The sequence below is a fragment of the Rhincodon typus genome, chromosome 4, assembly GCF_021869965.1.
Source record: "Rhincodon typus isolate 14 chromosome 4, sRhiTyp1.1, whole genome shotgun sequence".
In the NCBI taxonomy this organism is placed as follows: Eukaryota; Metazoa; Chordata; class Chondrichthyes; order Orectolobiformes; family Rhincodontidae; genus Rhincodon; species Rhincodon typus.
This window is the reverse complement of record NC_063335.1, coordinates 29,063,113-29,083,822: the sequence shown is the minus strand read 5'-3', so window position 1 is coordinate 29,083,822 and position 20,710 is coordinate 29,063,113. Positions and strand designations below refer to the sequence as shown.

At 39.8% G+C, this 20,710-nt stretch overlaps 1 protein-coding gene across 3 annotated transcripts in view; it reads left to right on the top strand.

Annotated features, from left to right (window-relative positions):
- The first annotated feature begins 43 nt into the window (after positions 1-43).
- Positions 44-20,710, top strand: part of sgk3 (serum/glucocorticoid regulated kinase family member 3) — a 47,346-nt gene continuing 26,679 nt past the window's right edge. The window contains exons 1-10 of one of the 3 annotated variants that reach the window (XM_048595492.1): positions 4,130-4,181; positions 7,407-7,465; positions 10,195-10,282; positions 10,418-10,467; positions 10,955-11,012; positions 11,156-11,239; positions 11,338-11,469; positions 13,310-13,422; positions 16,247-16,283; positions 18,536-18,622. In XM_048595492.1, the coding sequence (XP_048451449.1) occupies positions 7,431-7,465; positions 10,195-10,282; positions 10,418-10,467; positions 10,955-11,012; positions 11,156-11,239; positions 11,338-11,469; positions 13,310-13,422; positions 16,247-16,283; positions 18,536-18,622 (684 nt within the window). In that variant the 5' untranslated portion in view covers positions 4,130-4,181; positions 7,407-7,430. Of the gene's footprint in view, positions 4,182-7,406; positions 7,466-10,194; positions 10,283-10,417; positions 10,468-10,954; positions 11,013-11,155; positions 11,240-11,337; positions 11,470-13,309; positions 13,423-16,246; positions 16,284-18,535; positions 18,623-20,710 lie in introns of all 3 variants that reach the window. The other 2 variants (XM_048595490.1, XM_048595491.1) reach the window with 2 other exon arrangements.

Here is a 20,710-nt window from a genome sequence, read left to right as displayed (position 1 = left end):
CTCTATATCTCTGTACAGCTTCTTTGGACCCTCCTCGCAGCACTCATTCCCACTTAGCTTTGTATTGTCAGAAACTTTGGTACTTCCAATCTTTTTGACTAAGGGAGTCAACTGAAAGATGAAGGTTGGAGGGTAAAAACAGGACAGTGGATGAGATTAAAGAAGATGGCAATAGAAGCCCTATTCTTGGTGGGGGAAAGAAACACAATGTTTTGTTTTGATAGAGATCTAGGCCAAGATTTTCACACCTTACTTCCATCTAAAATGGTGGATCATTAGAGAGTTAGGAATCCAGTGAATATTGGGGTTCTTTGACTGAATCTCAGCAATAGCATCCTCTCAGAGTACCCCAGTTTATCAAGATGCGTGGGGTGACCTAATTCTGTCCAAGGATTTCTAATTACGCAAAACCTGCATGGTTAGAATAAGTCAACTGGAAATGGATTTTGAGGTGGCAGGAGTATAGAGGGGAAACAAGGGAAGCTGCTTCCTGGTTTGCTCACTCTCTTACCTGAAGGCCCTGCAAGATGAGGACCTACAATGAGGTGATCTTTACCAAGGATGGGAGGAAGAGACCAACCTTTCCAGTTAACCAGGTACGGATGGCTATAACTGACATCAGGAGCACAGGTGTAGTCACTCCGACTGTGGAACAGTGCGTAAAGAGGATCAAGAACCTCAGGATGGTGGAGAGGCCAGTGACAGATTTTAGATGCCAAGCCCAACCTCTGACTTCTATAGCGTGCCACACCACAGAACGGCAGGCACGCTTTTTATATAGCTGCACCTCTGTCAGATGTTTCTCAAATCCATCTGAACCTTCCCTCACTGTCAGCCTCATCCTGTTGCTCTCTCGCACTCATACCTCATTACCATTCACAGATGGGATCCTTTCCTGCTGCCTGCAAAAAAAAAAATCATTGACAACCGTCATAGCTCTACTTTGTCGTCTTGCAGGACAAAAGGGCAAATCACGTCAGGTAGGGCGTATACGCTCTGGTGATGGACAACTTGACAGCCAATGACAACGTGCATCTAACTAGTCCACTCAGTTTATTCCAAAGGGCTGCAGATATTAGCATCACCCTACAGTGAAGGCCTAAGGCACTGGTGCTGAGATATGGCTAAGAGCTTATTCTCTGCCTATAATCCCTATTTCAGGGGTTCTGCCTTCAAGCTGGATGGCTGTCTATCCCTTCTGTCCTATTGCACATCGATCAAGAGAAGGCAGCTACTGATACCAGTGCTGCTCCACTTGCTGTTTGTCAGAAGCTGCAGAGAGATATAGACAGGTTACATGAATGGGCAGGTTGGCAGATGGAATGCATCTTGGGGAAGTGAGCATTTACTTTCAATACCAGAACAGGGAAGGAAAATATACTTTGTTAAATGACCTGAAATTCTGGATGTTAATATTCATAAATGTCCTGGCTGTACTCTGATAAAGAACACACAGTTTGCATGCATTATCGCAAGCAATTGGGAAGACAAATGACATGTTGGCCTTAATTGGAACAGGTTTGGTATCAGAAGTTCAGTTGGTGCTGATAAGCTGCTGCTATGTGTATAGCAGGTTAGTAGCAAGAAACTGCAGCTGAAAGTAAGTGAATTAGGTGCCAAGAGATTGAAAAATATCTGCCATGCACTGAAAGCATACTCCGAGAAGGAACACAGTAAACAGCAGTCTCTCGCCTGGCCACAGGTACAGATATTCAGTTTTGCTCTTTAAAGGATTTCCAGCTGATCACATTTGCTAATACACCTAACCTGCACATCCCTGATAGTTTAATTGAAGTTGCACTCTGTACTAGAAGTTTCATGCAACTTGAGAAGTAATCCATTGCCTGTTAAATACAGTATTTAAGTTTTGTTTTAACTAGGACAATTGTTAATACATGCAGGTTCCCCACTTGCCTTCAGACAAGCCCAAGTAAAATCAGAAAGAGGGTGGATGATGACATGCCTCCCCAAAAATGACATGTTTCAGGACATTTCACTCCTTGCACGTGACCAGATCAGCCTTTGTTTTCCTGAGAAGAATCCCTCTGTATAAGCAAGGATAAGTTGAACCTTCCATGAAGCACAAATTAGGTTTCAGCTGGTGCATTGTATTTAGAAAGGATTTCAAAACCTTAGAGAGGATGTAGAAGAGAATTACTGAAATGGTACCAGGGATGAGAGACTTCAGTAATGCAAAGAATTTGAAGCTGGGTTGTGTTCCTTGGACTGGAGAAAGTTTACGTGAATATTTGGGAGAAACTTTTAAAATAAGAACAAGTTTTAACGAATAAGGTAAAACTCTTTCCAGTGGCAGATGGGTTGTTAACCAGAAGAGCCAGATTTAAGATGTACCAGAAGGAAACTTTCTTCAATTTTAATGTGATCTGGAATAGATTGCGTGAAAGGATGTAGAAGCAGATTTAATAGTAACTTTTCAAAATATAATTGGATAAGTAGTTAAAGGGAATGAATTTGCAAGGCTCTGGGGAAAGAGTTGTGGAATGTGATTAGTTGGATAATTCTATCCATCCGCTCACAAAGGCATAATGACTGACTGACCTCCTTCTGTGCTGTGTCGTTCAATGCTTTTATGAAAGTACATTTCTCAGTCTGGAGATTGTGATGATCAGTAGTTGGTTAGTGGGTTCTTTTGTGGGTGCTGGTACTTAGGTTTGGATCATTCCTGCAGTTGGTATGTTTCCTGATGTCTGTGTTTGAATAGCACTCGGAGCTTAGAATCATATAGTACAGAAGAGGTCTGCATTGCCAAAACTATTCATAATTTACACTAGTCTGTCTTTCCAGCACTTAGCCTTGAACATTGTGATATTTCACCTGCTCATCTTAGTACTTTTTAAAGGTTGTGAGGTTTCTTGTCTCAACTACAATTCCTTACTGTGCATTCCATTTTAACTAAGGGGAACAGTTGCTTTCTGTCCAACCTGCCCAAGCCCTTCATAATTGTGTATGTCTCACTTAGGACCCCACACCCTCAACTTTCTTTACTCTAAAGAAAACAACCTGAGCTTATCCAGCACTCTAAAATGCTCCATCCCAGGAGACATCCTGGTGAAAAGAACCGTTCTCTCTTCTGATACTGGATTGTGATGACTACTTGCTACATCTGTCAAGATGTGCAATGACCATTTCAAAAATGAGGACACCTGCAAAACAAAACAGCTGTTTCTAGACCTCTGTAATTTCCAGTTCTAATTAGACTTCCAAAACAAAGTTTGTATTCTAATGTGCTGTTGGGGCAAAATCAAGGTTTGCCAGGAGGTTCATCTTGCCTTCTTCAATGACATCTTCAGACTGAAATTCCTCTATTTTAACCCTTGGTGAACAGAAGGGGATCAAAATGAATTAAAACATAATTAGGCTTCTGACCTTATTGTTGGCTGTTCGAGGCTTTTACATCCACATTAATGAGTCATTAATGAGACTCTCCTGAATACACATGGCCAGGCATGAAGATTGCTTTCTTGTTGTTTAAGAAAGCAGCATTTGTGCTTGACCATGTCCAGGAATAAACTTTTCTTGAGATTCAAAAGCTATTAAGTGCAGAAAATGCATGGCTTCTTCCTATGGACCCTTCAGACCCAAATGGGAGTAATGAAAACTATTAAAATAAAGACAGCCGTACTCTATGGGTTTCCATTTGAGCACTGTTGTCCCAGCATCAGTGTAAAAATACTTACTTTCAATCCATTTTTGCTGTGGACTTATTCTTTGCAGTTCTGCCTCCACAAGAATCTGAATGAAGAAAGAACATCTTCAATGTCTGCAATTCTGAGTACTTCAATTACCCATACGGCAGTTTGCTATGTAGCAATAGAATGGTACACTTAATCTTAGTCATTTTTAAATTAAAATTACTGAAGCTGTCTGGAGACCATATATACTTCTCAATTTGGGTTCCATGCTTTGTGTGTTGCTAACTTGTGCGGTTAGTATTCTGCAATTGATGGCTGGCCACATGCTAATTGAATGGATTTGAAATACGTGATATTGCCTGGAAAATACAGTTCTGTAGCATGTTACCCATATTCCATCAGGAGTGGAAGAGTAAAATTTCTTTCAACGGTTTGTGCTCTTTTCTTAACAGCATTTATTAAGCAAAGAAGAGCAGGATTGAATGAGTTCATTCAGAAGCTAGTATCACATCCATCATTAAGTCAACAGTAAGTTTTGTGTAATCTTTTCCATAAAATGATAACCCATGTTCAATGATTAGAGCAGTTAAATGTGTTAAAATGTATTGGTACATACAACTAAAGAAACTTTCAGAATTCAATCCAGCTAAATAGCCTTTTCATAGAGTCTTGGTCAGAGTTATTCAACACGGAAACAGACACTTCGGAGCAACTCGTCCAAGTCAACTAGATATCCTAAACTGATCTAGTCCCACTTGCCAGCATTTGGCCCATATCCCTTTAAATCTTTCCTTTTCATGTACCCATCCAGATGCCTTTTAAATGTTGTAATTGTATCTGCTTCCACCACCACCTCTGGCAGTTCATTCCATACACACACTACCCTCTGCATGAAAAAGCTGTTCCTCAGATCTCTTCTAAATCTTTCCCCTCTCGCCTTAAACTTATGCCCTCTAGTTTTGGACTTCCCTACCCAAGAAAAAAGACCTTATCTATTTCCATGCCCCTCATGATTTTATAAACCTCTATAAGGTCACCCCTCAGCCTCCAATGCTCCAAGGAAAAATATCCCAGCCTATCCAACCTCTCCATATAGTTCAAACCCTCCAATCCCAGCAATATCCTTGTAAATCTTCTTTGAGCCCTTTCAAGTTTAACAACAACTTTCCTTATAGCAGGGAGACCAGAACTGAATGCAGTATTCTAAAAGTGAACTAACCAAAATCCTTTATAGGCACAACATGACTTCTCAACTCCTATACTCAATGGTGTGACCAACGAAGGCAAGTGTACCAAATGCCTTCTTCACCACCCTGACTACCTGTGACTCCACTTTCAAGGAATTATGCACCTGCACCCCTAGGACCCTATGTTCAGCAATACTCCCCAGGGACCTACTATTAACTGTGTATGTCCTGCCCTGATATGCCTTACCAAAATGCAATACCTCACATTTATCTAAATTCAACTCCATTTACTGCTCCTCAGTCCATTGGCCCATCTTCATATAGAATCATAGAATCCCCAGTGTGGAAACAGGCCATTCGGCCCAACAAGTCCATACCGACCCTCCGAACAGCATCCCACTTAGACCCATCCCCTTATCTTATCTCTGTAACCCTGAATTTCCCGTTGCTAATGCACCTAACCTATACATCCCTGAACAATATGGGCAATTTAGCATGGCCAATCCACCTAACTTGCACATCTTTGGACTGTGGGAGGAAACCAGAGCAACCAGCTGAAATCCACGCAGACATGGGGAGAATATGCAAACTCCACACAGACAGTCGCCCGAGGCTGGAATCGAACTTGGGTCCCTGACGCTGAGAGGCAGCAGTGCTAACCACTGAGCCGCTGTGCTGCCCCTGATCAAGGTCCCATTGTATTCCGAAATAACCTTTTTCACTGTCCACTACATTACCAATTTTGGTGTCATCTGCAAACTTACTAACCATATCTCCTATATTCACGTCCAATTCATTTATATAAATGACGAAAAGCAGTGGACCCAGCAGCGATCCTTGCGGCACACCGCTGGTCACAGGCTTCCAGTGATTTTTTTTCATCCATTCTTGGCAATATGTACATCTTTGACAAGGCCAATATTTATTGTTCATAACCAACCATCCAGAAGTAGGTGGTGATGAACCTCCTGCAACTACTACCCTCTGACTCTGACTGCTAAATCGTTTCAATAATTAATGTCAGTCTAGAGTCACATAGGCCAAAGAGAAAAAAAGACAGCTTTCTTTCTTTCAGGAACATTGGAGTGCTAGATAGATTTTATAACAAATCTGGGAGTTTCACAAACATTACTAATGAAACCGGCTTGTTAATTCCAGATTTCATCATTAATTGGACTCATTCAACTGGCCTTGTGGGGGGTTTTGAACTCTGTCTCCTGACATACTCAGACTCATTAGTCTGAGCCTATGTTTCACTAGCCCAGTAACATTACTATTATGCTTTGTCCCCGTTTCTTTTGAATGATGTTTCTCTGCCTATTTGTGTTTTCAAGGCTGCAGGATGGCTGTTGTGAAAAGCAAATATAATTTATTTAGCACCCAACTTTGTATGCCCTACTGATTTGACTGATTTCAGCACCCAGCCAGTGTTAGTCTTGCTGTTGATTGGCTACCCAGATCAACAAGGCACCAATACTACCAGTTAAAGCTAGTCTGTACTGTTGGGGTGTTATTGACTGAAGCAGATGCTGGAAGAAGTGGCTGTACTCCAGGAAACAATGAATTATTGCATGAGAACAGAATCAACAGGATCTGAGATTTTCAAATGCTGCTCTGGAAGCCTTGATGAAGGAGATGCAGAGAAAACAGATGTCCTGTATTCTTTCACATCACATTTACAGCCCAGTCCCAGGTTATCCAGCCTGGCATTTTTTTTTCCGCATTTGACTCTTCCTCCACTTCATCTGCCCCTATCAGCACTTCCTGCGATTCATTCCTTTCTCACCTGTTTGTTTAGTTCCCCTTAAATGTATCCATGCTGGTCATCTCAGCCACATCACCCTGACAAAGTGCCACATTCTCACCCCTCAGGACATTTCTCCTGAAATCCCGCAAGTGAAAACTCCTTCTCTGCCTGTGCTAACAAAAACATTACCTACCAGATCACTCTCTGCCTTCAGTATCCTGGTGAAAAGATCCCCAGCCTGTTTCTAAGTAACAACCTGTCAGTTCTGTTTTTAAGGAAATTCAGTACAGGATGGAGTAGCTTTGTAGGGTCAGGAGACTAGTGCTAAGAGAATGCCCTGAGGACGTTGATGCAGTGTCACAGGTGGTCAGGGTTGGTGAATGTATATCTTGATGTCTCAGTTGGTTGGATGGCAGGTTTGCGATGCACAGTGATGCCAACAGTGTAGGTTCAATTCCTGCCCAGGCTGAAGTCACCATGAAAGTCTTGCCTTCTCAACCTCTCCCCTCACCTGAGGTGTGGTGACCCTCAGGTTAAACCACCACCAGCTGTATCTCTCTCACGAGACAACAGCCCTATAGGGTGGTAAGCCTACGGCAACTTTACGTTTACCTGACAACTGCAACTTGCCTCTGGTATTGATCAATTCACCACGTCTCCATCCCACACCATCCAAGAATCTCTTTACCTTATTTCAATACTCCACTCCTTCCTCTCAAATTTTGCATTGCTGCATCGCAGCCACACAAACAAACATTTAACCATGAGAGTCACATCAGCAAACACATTGCATCACTGATGCCCCTTCCTGTCTTTCAGAACAAGACCGAGCACAAACCAAGAATGCAGATGCTAACCAGAAAGGAACAAATGCACATGTATTTGATTTTTGATTTGATTTATTGTTGCCATGTGGTACAGTGAAAAGTTTTGTTTTGCATGCAGTACAGGCAGATCAGACCATACAAAGTGCATTAGGGTAATAGAACAGTAAAGAGTTCAATATTATGGCTGCAGAGAAGGTACACAAGAAGCAAGGTCAACATTAAATTTAAATTAAAATTAAATCAGTCCTGCTCATCATCAATGTGTCTATTAGTTAGGCCATGGTGATATTCTCATATCTAATCCTCCTCCTCTTACTCCTCAGCCCACCATCTCTTCTGCAGAAGGTGTAAGCATGCATTATTTAAATTTCCCCTGTCTCTCACCTGAACTTTACTCTTATGTCTATCTTATCAGAAGCCCAAGAAAAACAACCTGACCATGTGAGAAGAATTGCAAGAAGGCAGTAACAGTGAAGATGTACCATCAGTCAGTTGTATATTCACGGTGACCAATTCAACTATTGTCACCGCCCAGTATAGAGGCAAGGTCTGCGCATGGTGAGACATGGGACATGATTAGGGGCTTGCAGCAAAGCCAAGGTATAGCATGAGTTTCAACTCAGGGTGTCAGTGCAGAAGAATTCTGCTGTAGCAGTTTCAGTTGAACACTGGTTGGGCTACAGATGAAAGCTGCTAAATGTTCACAATGAAATCTTTAGCCAAAAAAGCCTGCAGTCAGTGATGAAGAGCATTCTAGCATGGCTTTAAGCCAATTCTCTCCAGCGTGGAAGCAGCAAATCTTTTCGTGCACTTTGTGGATCCAACCTAGATGCAGCATTGGATGGCCAAATCTCAGTTTGCTTGGAAAACCAGCAGCCAAGTGTAGAAGCTGAGTCTGCTGGCATGCAACCTGGATTGTTACCACTGTAGCTGTGGATTCAAATAGGTAAAGAGGTTTGCAGAGTGTCCCAGCAGTCCAATAATCAGTCCTCTAACAGATAATTAGAATTTCAGAGGTGTCACCCCAGGAGAAGAATAATGGTTCCATGAAGTACAAACCTGTTGACCTCTCTCATCTGCACTGCCAATCTATCAGAGTCCTTGATGTTTCCTGTGAACCACCCATTCAGGCTATGAACGTAACCATGGCAATATGGGTCCTCAACCTGATGTGATTGTATGTGTGATTACAACATTTGTCAGGTTGCAGTGAAGGCATCCCTGTGCTTAAGCACAAATATTTGATGCAAGATTCCTCAATGAAGTTTAGGTAGGAGGATTGCTCCCAGAACATGTTTAGCTATTATGGTCTCACTCCTCCTCCTCCCTCTTTGAGCATCTTGACCTGCTCTATGTGCCCAAACTGTGTGGTTTTCCAAGAAAAATACCTACTGTTGCATATCCGTGTCTCAGAACAACTGATTTGTGCAGGAGCCTTCAAGTCAGGAATAGATTGATCAACGTCTGCCTTTCTATGCCTTCTAAACTTTGGCAACTTGAAATAACTTCAAATGACGCCAGAAGTTCAAATAATGCTAAAAGCTTGTAGTGTCATAACAATTGCTAAAAACAAGATCATACCTTCAAGTAGTCGATGATTCCTTTAATGAAAAGTCCTTGGGTTCCCTGCCTGCTGCTTAGCTGTGAAATTAGAAGAAAGGTTTGATGTGACACAGCTAGTGACAAATCAATGTTGCATGCTGATTCATGTCCAGTGACCAGTCAGATCATGACTTATGATGGCTCTTCACTGCAAGTGCAACACTTTCACCAACACCAGCAGCAGTTTTGATTTACAATTATCAGGCATGATTTTCCCCAGAAATGTGCTTGCTGCAGATGTTATTTTGGAATTCAAGGCTGTGTGTTCATAGCAGCTGAAATTGGGCAACAGTAAATCTAATTCTTATCCTAAGCATCTGAGTCTGTGGTTGGCATAGGGAGAATAGGAATATTGTTTTTATGTTCTCATAATCTCCTGAATCTAGATTTTTAATTGTAACACAATAGAATTAATTTTACTGTTTAAACAGATTCATGAGAAGTAGTGTGAACTTGAAACCCATTAAATTAAGATTACATCCACTAATTTGAAAAAATAACAAAAACGGAAATTGCTGGAAAAACTCAGCAGGTCTGGCAGAGTTAACACTTTGGGTTCAGTGACTTTTCTTCAGAACTAAAATTTGAAAAAGTACTTTATTTTAGCCACCTACAAAGGTTTGCTGCCACACTGTAGTGGAAGGTACGCACTATGCCACAGCTTTTAGTGAAGTGCAAGTGCTGAATTTGGTATGCTCAGAAGACATTGTGAATACTCTAATCTAGGGGTAATTCCTACATTGGTGTTTCAATTCTCAGATAGATTAAATGTTCCATTGCCACAATATGTGTGTTTTGGAATGCCTCAAAAAAGCACAAAACGATGGGCAGGTAACAGCAGATTATCCATCAGGCCACATTTGTGATGTTTGGAGCTCCCCAGCACACTCGCATTCAAAAGTTAATTTTAAAAAAAAAGCCAGGGCCAAATTAAAAAAAATCAAAATTACTGTGCAAAGTCCCTCGGGGAGACCATATTGGCCATGATAATGTTAACTGTTACTTTACCATTTTAAGCTGTGAACTCAGCTGTTTTGGAATTTCCAGTGGTCTGTCAATATAGCTGATGACTTAATAAACACATTTTGTATATACATTTGTTTTATTATATTAAAGCCATTTCTTCAGAACATTGCAGCACACCACCATTGGAAAAAATTGATTCTTTATTTCTTTAGCCTTGAAGTTCGTGCATTTCTTCAAATGGATAACCCAAAGAATCAGTCAGATCCATCAGAAGATGAAGATGAAAAGCCTGGTCATGTGGTACTGTATACCCAGATGAATCTTTTGTTTTTAATGTGTTTGGTCCATCCAAGATTGAGGGACTGTTACCTGTCATGATCCAAGTTATTATCAAGCTTGCCTCACAGAAAGCTAACACCATTTTTATTTCTGCAGCAACGTTCTACCTCTGAAAGCATTTATCTTGGTGCCTCAGGAAATCCCCAGTGAGTATGTTATGGCTCTGGTTAATTATTTGAGTATCCTTTAATAAAATTAGGTGACTTTGTTATTCAAGATATAAAGTAAAAGAATTTAAGGTCATTTGTAGAAGGATTAGATTAGAGGAGACACAAGGAAAATCTTTTCAACCAGAAGGTGGTGGGAGCCTGGAATTTACTACCAGGTTTGATGGTTTAAGTGGAAACCCTCGATTCATTTAAAAAGAACCTGGATCTTAACCTGAAATGTGGTAATCTACAAGGCTACAGACTAGGTGCTGGAAAATAGAATAAGGATACCAGTCAGTTTATTCAATCGATGTGGATACAATGGGCTGAATGGCCTCTTTCTGTGCTGTAACTTTTCTACAGCTTTAACTGTCATCTAGCTAAGTTGTTGAATTTAATAGTACACAAAATTCTAATTGCATGCTTGTATTTTAATACTTCACTAAACCTTTTTAACTTTTATGGCCTTGGTATTTTATTTCAGGGCTATGCCAACAGACTTTACTTTCTTGAAGCTAATTGGCAAGGGAAGCTTTGGCAAGGTAAGATTTTTGTCTGTTTAACATTTTTTTTCATCTGTTGATGCACCAGCTGCTTTTCCTTCATTTCACAGGTTCATATGCTTTTTTTTGTCTTTTAAGGGATGCACTTTGTGGATTATGACTATAAAATTACTTTTTATTAGGTTTTACTTGCGAAACATAAAACTGATGGGAAATTTTACGCAATTAAGGTCTTGCATAAGAAAGTAATCCTAAAGAAGAAAGAGGTAATATTTAAAATGTCGCTTATTGCCAGAGATTTCTTTTTGTATTTTCTTGATTTTTGTGCATGCATTTCAGATGTGAAAATATTTTCTTTATGCAGCAAAGGCACATTATGGCTGAGCGAAATGTGTTGTTGAAAAATGTGAAACACCCCTTTCTGGTTGGACTACATTATTCATTTCAAACCACAGACAAGCTGTACTTTGTCCTGGATTTTATTAATGGTGGAGAGGTTAGTACTGCTAGTCTGCTACAGAAAGGTAACTGAATTGTGATCTGCTTTGCCCACCAAGAGAAACAGATTGTAGTATGTAACGTTTAGAAAAATTCCCACCAATATTGAAGTGAAAAGACAATACTAAGTCTCTACATGTATATAAAGAAAAATCAAAATTATAACTTTTTTGGTTTTTTTTTTCATATTTTCTTTTCCTTCCCTTTAATCTGTGATATACAGCATTAACGAAGATGATCTGTTCCAAAGCCCTCCGCCTGTGTTATAGATGAACAAAAACACACATGATGACTTCAAATTGGGCCACTTACCTAAGGAAACAGTTTATTACCGTCTCCATTTCCCCAACAACTCCTTCCAATCCAAAAATGGGAAATTAATTCTCATTGCCAAGCATTTTATAATCTTTCTTTAATCTTCCACTTCTGATTCTGTTTGAGCTAATAAAGTTTTGCTGTCCATATTTAACTTTTTCAGTGACCCATTTGTCAATAACGCTATACTTGCGGACAAGTCAGTTTCAAAATTATCACTGCTGCATATTAATAATTCTAATCCCTTCATGTCTTGTCTGCGTATCTCTGTAATCTCCACGACCCTCAATATAATTCTGTTGCTCCCACTTTGACCACTATTGCATGCCTCATTCCTTCAGCTTTCCAGGTCTAGCCTACAGAATTCTCTCCGTAAATCCCTCTACCTCTTTCAGATACATAAAAATGCTGTTTGGACCCTACTTCTTTGAATAAGTTTTTAGTCACCTATGCTAATGTTTATTTCTTCAACTCTTGTCCATTTTTGCATGATAACACTCCTTTGGTCTCTCTGCGAATCTCTAAGTACTGCAATCTGTTCAAATAATATTTAATTTCCAGTGACTGACTAAAAGGATCATATGACAAAATTTCAAGTTTTGAGACTTTTACTTCAATAAATGAATTAAAAGTAACGTTGACTGAAAACTTATGGGCAACTAACATTTTAAACCACAGAAATAATATCATGCCTTCTTAACCCAACTTAAATAAAACCCACATCTGTTATAATTCACTGCCCACTATCTACAGGAAAAACAAATTTTATGGGAAACAGTCCAACACTGATCTCGGAATCCAATAGGTTCCATTCTCCCTATTTCACTGAATCATGATGTCAAGTGAACGTGAAAAGGCTCTTTGACTTTTCAAGAAATGGAGAAAATTCTGAATTGACAGGCAGCGAGGCCTGGTACCTTCAATTCATCCCACTTCCCAATTCTTCCCATCCATGGCAAGACAGATCTTCCAGATTCCTTAGGTTGTCATGTGATTTCTCTTTCTTCTGCATTCTGCCTGACTACACCGGCTGCAGTTCCTTGTGAGACTTCCCAGTCTCTTTCTGACTGAATTTCAGAGACAGACTAATCTGGCTGCTATTGCCTTTGTTTCAGATGTGAAGACTTTGCACCTTGCTCTTAGCAACTGTTGAATTTGGCCCCATCACTGTGGCAACCAAGGCAACCAGCTTGCTGCAAAACTGAATTCCTAAAGATCACATGACTCTCTTCAATTCTCCATTTTACCTTGCATTAAGGATACAGCTCCTAAGCATCATGATCTTTTAAACCTTACATTGATAACACACTGTGCAGAGCATTTTACTCAAGGTGTTAAATAACACCAGATGTTACAGTTCTACTGCACTTTCTTTCCCCCGACTCCCATTAAGGAAGGGTAACCTATAAATAATCACTAATTATGTAAAAGGGAATGATTCTGCAACCTTAATGGGTAGTAGCATAGGATGTCTGTTCTGTATTTGAGAATTGTGAATTAATGTTCTTATGAACTATTTTCAGTTGTTTTTCCATCTACAAAGGGAGCGTTGCTTCTCCGAAGACAGAGCCAGATTCTATGCTGCAGAAATGGCCAGTGCCCTGGGATATTTGCATTCACTCAACATTGTTTACAGGTATCCTATCCTATGCTTAAAGGAATTCATTGCTGTCTTCAGTACTAGCTTCATACTGTACAATTTAATTTTCAACAGTTGAACCATGAGTTAATATGTGTTGCATGGGAATGCAAGCAAATCTTATCTGACTATCCAAAAGCAAATATGTATGTTCTATCATATTCCTGACTTTTGCCTTTTAGTGGTGGATGGACGTTGAGGAATTGAAGTGTGCCACACATCACAAAATACACAATCTATGAGCTTCTCCACTAACAATAACATTAATGTGACTGGTCCAGTTGAATTGGTTGTCAATGTTGAAACCCAAAGATAGTGATGGTAATACCACTGAATTTCAGGAATGTGTGATTTAATTTTCTCGTTACAAACCATTTGAAGAAGGGCTAGGAATGGCACAAGTGTAACTTGCCTCTCAGTTAGCCCAGGCTTGTATGTTGTTTGCTTTGCAATATGTGGTGTATGTTTCTGAGAAATTGCCATTGAAGCAGTAAATGCAATACATCAGCAAACTGTTCTACTTCCACCCAACATCTAAGTGCTTGGGATCTAGGTGCCCTGTTACATGAACCTTAAAATGTTAATGTGCAGGTACATCAAGTGGTCAGGAAAGCGAATGGAATGTCAGTGTCTGTTGTAAAGGTAGCACAGTATATAAATTGTAAAGGGCTTCAGTGTGACCACTGGAGTACTGTGTATAGTTTTGGTCCCCTTTAATTAAGAACGGATATAGGTTCATTAGAAGCAGATCAGAAAATTTTTACTTGATTCCTTCCTAGGATGAAGTGGTTATCTTGTCAAAAAGGGTTGACCAGGTTGGTCATGTCCCCATTGAGATTTGTAAAAATGAGAGATGATCTTATTGAAATATGTTAAGATATCCTATATAAATACAAAAATAAGTGCTAGCCAATCCAATGGTAGCACATCCTATGAATGAAATTTTAATACAGTAGGACCCTGCAGTAACTTGACAGTCTGGATGCTGGAGGGATATTTCCCGTGGACAAGTCCAGAATGTTGGAATACAGCAGGTAAGAGGGGCAAATTTAGGATTGAGGCCACAATCAGATTGGACATGAATGTATTGAATAACAGACAAGGCCTGATGAACCAAACGAATTGCTGACACATGCCAACAAGGATTAAATGGATTGTTGCTTCTGCCCACATATAGACTCCTGCTCTTAATTCTTTTGTCCTGATTTTATGATGAAAGTAAGATTATTGATGAAGTGGCTGGTGATGATTGGACCACTGCCTGATATGCTATCGAAGGGATATCCTCGCGTTGAGATGATTATGCTTCACTAACCACAATTATTTCTTTCATGCTAGGTTTAGCTTTAGCCACTAGTTTCCCATTAGAGCTGCTTGGTGCCATGTTCTGTCAAATGCTGCCTAGCCCTCCAAGGCTATCACTTTTGCCTCAGCTCTAGAATTCAGCTCTTAATAATACTGGAGCTGGAGTGGATCATTTAGCCTTTTGAATCCACTCCACCATTTGGTAAGATCATGGTTGATCTGCTTCACTGTTTTCCTACACTGTCCCCATATCTCTTGGTGTTTTTAAATGTGTAGACATCTATGAATTTCAGTCTTGAATGAACTCAAGGATTTAACCTCTACAGCCAACGGAGGCAGAAAATTCCAGATTCACCACCCTCTGAGTAAAGAAATTCTTCCTCATCTGAGTCCTAACTGGCCAGCCACTTATTTCCAACACTCTGCCCCTCATTCCAAACACACCACCCAGGAGAAACATCTTTTATGCATCTACCGTCAATCCCTATAATAATTTTAAATGTTTGAATGAAATCGTCTCTCATTCTTCTAAATTCCAGAGAATGTAAACCCAGACTATTTAATCTTTCCTCGTAGGACAACTCCTTTTCCATGCCAGGAATTAAATTGGTGAACATTCCACTTCCTCTAGGGCAGCAAACAAGAAAATGGAGTTGAAACCACAATCAGATCAGCCACGATCATATAGAATGGAAGAGTTGGTTCAATGGACCAAATTCCCTACTCCTTCTAAATATCCTCTTATACCATGTTTAAACTAAGGCTTTAATCCGGTCTGGAACTGAGTGATCTTGGAAGCCAAACTAAGTGTTAATGAACAGGTTATTGGTGAGAATTTGCTGCTTTATACTTCTGTTGCAGCTTGTTTCATCAATTTGCTGGATGATTAATTGGTTGTAAGCTAACAGGGTGGTAGTTTGCAAGGTTGAATTTGCTCTATTTGTGGGCAGAAGCAGCAATCTATTTAATCCTTCTTGGCATGTGTCAGCAGTTTGTTTGACTACATAACTTTTTTGCACAGTAACTTGGGAACATTAGAGAACACTTATGAGACTGCACAGCTTAAAGACAGCATTAGACAGGATATCCCTAAACAATATTTCACATTTACCAGCATGGCCCCTGCAGGCCTTTCAGCTTCACAATATACTATACTTAATATTTTCAAATATTTTACCATTTGCATTCTGTTTCTGCATTTAGATGATTCTCATTGTCACCCTTAGGCATGCCAATTTCCAAACGGTGCCAGTTACTGAATGTCTCCTGATTGGATTGGTTATCCTAATGGCATTTTTGATGATCCTGCTGTGTATATGTACTTGTTTTCCTTATTTGTTTATTCCAGAAGTAAGCAGTGATTTTTTTTTTTCGTTTTGGATTTGAAATTTGATTAATCAATGATTTTTTGAACTTTCTTCAATTTTTTCATTTCTTATTGCATTACTAAATTTGCTGTTTGATTAATTTAGAAACCTTTGTAGAAATATATCAATTTATTTTCTTTTCATAATAGGGATTTGAAACCAGAAAATATCCTTTTAGACTCACAGGTATGCATATGAATTTCTTATTAGTAAAGCAGTTTGATTTATCAAGACCGTTCAGCACATAGGCTACAGACATAATCTGTAAAGTTCAATTTCAGTAGTTAGTCTGTTGCGTGGAAAACAGGAAATCAGGATGAATTGGAGCCAGATATTAAGTGCAGTATTTTGATAAGTTTTAATATAGATTTGTGTTTCTTAATAAAAATTGCATTAGCAGTCATTTGACTGAACAAAACTTGAGTATTGCTGAAAAAGTAGATTTTTTTTAAACCTTTTATCTTGCACTGATCAGGACAATTCACAATAATTATCAAAGTTAAGGAAAAAATAAATTTAACTTTAAGGGGTTGGTGCTGATTGGTTGGCACGTGGTTTGTAATTGGTAGAGGCATCGCCATGGAGAATACACTAGTTAGATGATTAACTGCCAAACTTTATTTAAATTTTAAACAAAGCAGGTTAACTTTGGTCAAGGCATTGCACCACATGTCTGAACCCAAATGACAATCCTACATAGTTAACAGTGTACTCTGGGCAATATTTGCTAAATAATCCTGTTTTATGCTGGATGCTACATATTAATACACAGGGCCCTGTTCTTTGCAGACAGAAAGAACATGTACATACAGCTGCCCCTGTTCCAATTCAACAAAATGGGTGACAGCCATTTTCTAATTCATTTCTCAGAGAAATGCCTTGCGAATCTCATATCCTGAAGGTACAGAACATTGGTATGGAATGAAGGCATGATGACGGCTGCCAAGATACTGGGCATTAACCTGCATGGTGCACTAAATATGGTGCACATCAACTGGGCATTGATGCAGTTTAACCCTTTGCAGTTGCAATGTATCTCAGTTTATATTGCCTGTAACGTGATGCGTGTATCGTCAGTGCACCTTTCACCATGCACCATGAGTAAGCTGCTCATCCTGACTGAGCCATGAGATCATTTATTTGGAAGAAATGAATACAGTGTTTTCCCCTTTCTTTGTATGGAGGACATCTGTCGACCTCCCTTGGCCTGTACTGATGCTGTAGTATTCCTTGCAAGTGATGGTGTATTTCACTATGCACCTTCTTAGCTAATCAGGAATGTCACATAGACTGTTCCAAGCTGAGGCTGAAATAAAAAATTTCCAGCTTGAGTCATCTTCGCCAACTCTGAGGAGCAATACAAACCTCACAACAAAACAGCAGCTGCCATGAAAAATCAATCAGCAACTAACCTGAAAACATATTTAATAAAAACCGAAAGAACTGCGGATGCTGTAAATCAGGAACAAAAACAAAGTTGCTGGAAAAGCTCAGCAGGTCTGTGAAGGGAAAAACAGAGTTAATGTTTCGGGTCCGGTGACCCTTCCTCGGAACTCTGAGGAAGGGTCACCGGACCTGAAATGTTCACTGTTTTATCCTTCACAGATGCTGCCAGACCTGCTGAGCTTTTCCAGCAACTTTGTTTTTGTTCCTGATTTACAGCATTTCCTTCTTGCCGCTAGGCACATATTTAGCAGTGTAAAGTTAAAAGAGGGTGTTATTTGCAGCATTTGAGTTGAACTCCAAGCCCTCAAATCAGCACTACACTGTATGCTGAGTAGCATCATTCTCTCCCAACTTTGTATAATTCCGGGGCATATTCTCCATGTTTTTGCTGAAAACGTAACCAAATGCATCTATTATGGCCCTCTCCAGATATTTTCATGTTGTGCATGGTCTCTATTTTAGATCCAAAAAGGTACTATGCAACTGAATTTTGTATCCACCATGCACACTTGTTCGTGGTTTACACAAATTACAGCTGCTTTTACAATTGTTGGTGGAGACCTATTATGGCTCCACGTTCTGAATCATTAATTTCCATATTTGTCTGCATACTAGTCTTCCTTGGTGACAATTTTTAAAGTTAGTATTCAACTGTTGAAAATAGACTCATTAGTATTGCTGGAGTATTAAAAGGTTGTTGAAATTGCAATCTAATTATTTAATTACCAACTTTAAATAATGACAACACTCTGTCAAGGCAATAAACCTGAAAGAAGTAGAAAACGATGTAAACTTTGATTAGGCTACTCTGCATCTATAAAGCAAAAAGGCAAAAGAATGAAAAGAGTGCTCCTCAGGCTGATAAACATTCATGAACTGAAATGTTGCACTGGCTTTCTCTTGAAGACTATGCTAAACTTTGCTAATGTCCTTTTTTCTGCTATTTTGTAAAATGTCTTTTGTTATTAACTGGTATTTATTTCGTGTTTCAGGGGCACATAGCTTTAACAGACTTTGGGCTTTGTAAGGAGGGAATGGCTTGCACTGACACCACATCTACTTTCTGCGGAACACCAGAGGTGCTCGATTTTTAAATACATTTTCATAGTGCTTGGCAAGTACTTTCGCCAGACTTGTTAATTTACCACTGTTCCCCCTTGTGGGAATGTACTTAAACAGTACCCAAACTATTTCCTCTTTACAGACAAACAATTGATCTGTTACAATTTTGCTGGTCAGCCTTTGATTCCAGTTCATCTGAGCCAGATTCATTCGCACCCCACTGAAACTGGCCCTCACCCAATTAATTGTTCTTATTTTGGTTTGCTGCTCCTCATTCTATCATAAATGCAAGCATTTATACAATTGTCATAATTGTCCCCCAAATCCTCCCCTGCTTCACTTGATCTGCTTGGCCCATTTCATTCCCTGGAATCAAATCTAGAACTGCCTCCCAGAATATAAGCACCAGGAGCAGGAGTAGGCAATTCAGACCCTTGAGTCTGCTTTGCCATTCAATATGATTATGGTTGATCTCAGCTCTGCTTCAACTCCACTTTCCTGCCTGCTCCCCATAACCTTTTTAACCCTTAAAAATTAAAAATCTATTTTCTTCTCAAATTGATTCAGTATCCTAGTGTCCACCACACTCTGAGGGTCATGAATTTCACAGATTTGGGACCCTTTTAAGAGAAGTAATTCCTCCTTATCTCTGTTTTGAATCTGCTATCCCTTATTCTAAACCTATAACCTCTCGTTTTAGATTGCACCACAAGAGAAACATCCACTCTAAGACAACAGTGTGGAGCTGGAGGAACACAGCAGGCCAGGCAGCCTCAGAGGAGCAAGAAAGTTGACGTTTCGGGTCAGGACCCTTCTTCAGAAATTAAGGGTCCTGACCCAAAATGTCAACTTTCCTGCTCCTCTGATGCTGCCTGGCCTGCTGTGTTCCGCCAGCATCTGAAGTTCTTGCTATCTCTTGAGTGATTTACAACATCCACTCCAATCCATTTTTGTCAATCACTTCCAGCATCTTGTATGACTCCATTAGATCTCCTCTCATCCTGTTGAATTCTAGCGAGTAAAGACCTAAACTGCTCAATCTCTTCCCATAAGACAAGTCTCCCTTAGCAGGAGTTGGTCCTGAAAGAGAAAGTTCTCTTAAACTCACTTTTGTAAACTGTTTAAACCCCTCTGCTTTGATCATATTACTATCCTAATCTACTTCATGATACATAAAAAACCCTCATGCAAATTACTATGTCGTGTTTACATCTATCTGCTATTTTCTTTGCACGATTACACCTGAATAGTTTTTATGCTATCAACTAGTTCCAAGTATAATCCATCCAGCAGTATAATAGCAATATTCTTTGAATCCAGTAATATTTAGTATCCAGTCCTGCCCTTAACTGAGCCATGTCTCCAGAATTATCGTGGCATTATATTTCTACCTGTCTATATATGCCAGAAGCTCACCAATTTTTGTAACTTAATTTTGACTTCATGCATCCGCTGTTATTCTGACTCCACCAAAGCCCTGCCATTTCTTACTCTAGTCTCTAAATAGTCTGTCTCTGCTAATTTTTTGTTGCCGCTTTCTAAGGGAACATTGTGGTTCCCATCAACCTAGTAGTTTGTTTGAACTTTCCCCAATATCACTAGCGAACAGTCCCACCAGTATATTGGTCACAGCACTGTTGAGGTACAGTATGTATAATTTCCACCTTGGCAGAACCAGTTCCAATATGCCAAGGATCCAATGCTCTTCCACCTCTACTCTCTCTGATCCCACACTCATCTGTTCTATTCTCCTTCTTTCTACACTCACTAGCTTGTGACGCTGAGTGTAATCCAGAGATTACACCATTACAGGCCTGCCTCCTGGACTCATTCTTAGATCCCTAAAATTTGCCTGCAGGACCTTGTCTCAGTTTCTACCTATGTTGGTGCTGATAGGGACCTCAACCTTTGGTTGTTATCCTAGCCCACTCAGAGTTTAGCAGCTGTTCGATGTCATCCTTGACCTAACTAAAGGGATACATCCATTCTATCCCTGGCCACAGAAATGCCTGTCTGTTCCCCTTCCTATAAAATCCCCCAAGCTTTGTGTCCCTGTACTTCTTTGTGTCCCTGTACTTCTTTGTGTCCCTGTACTTCTTTGTGTC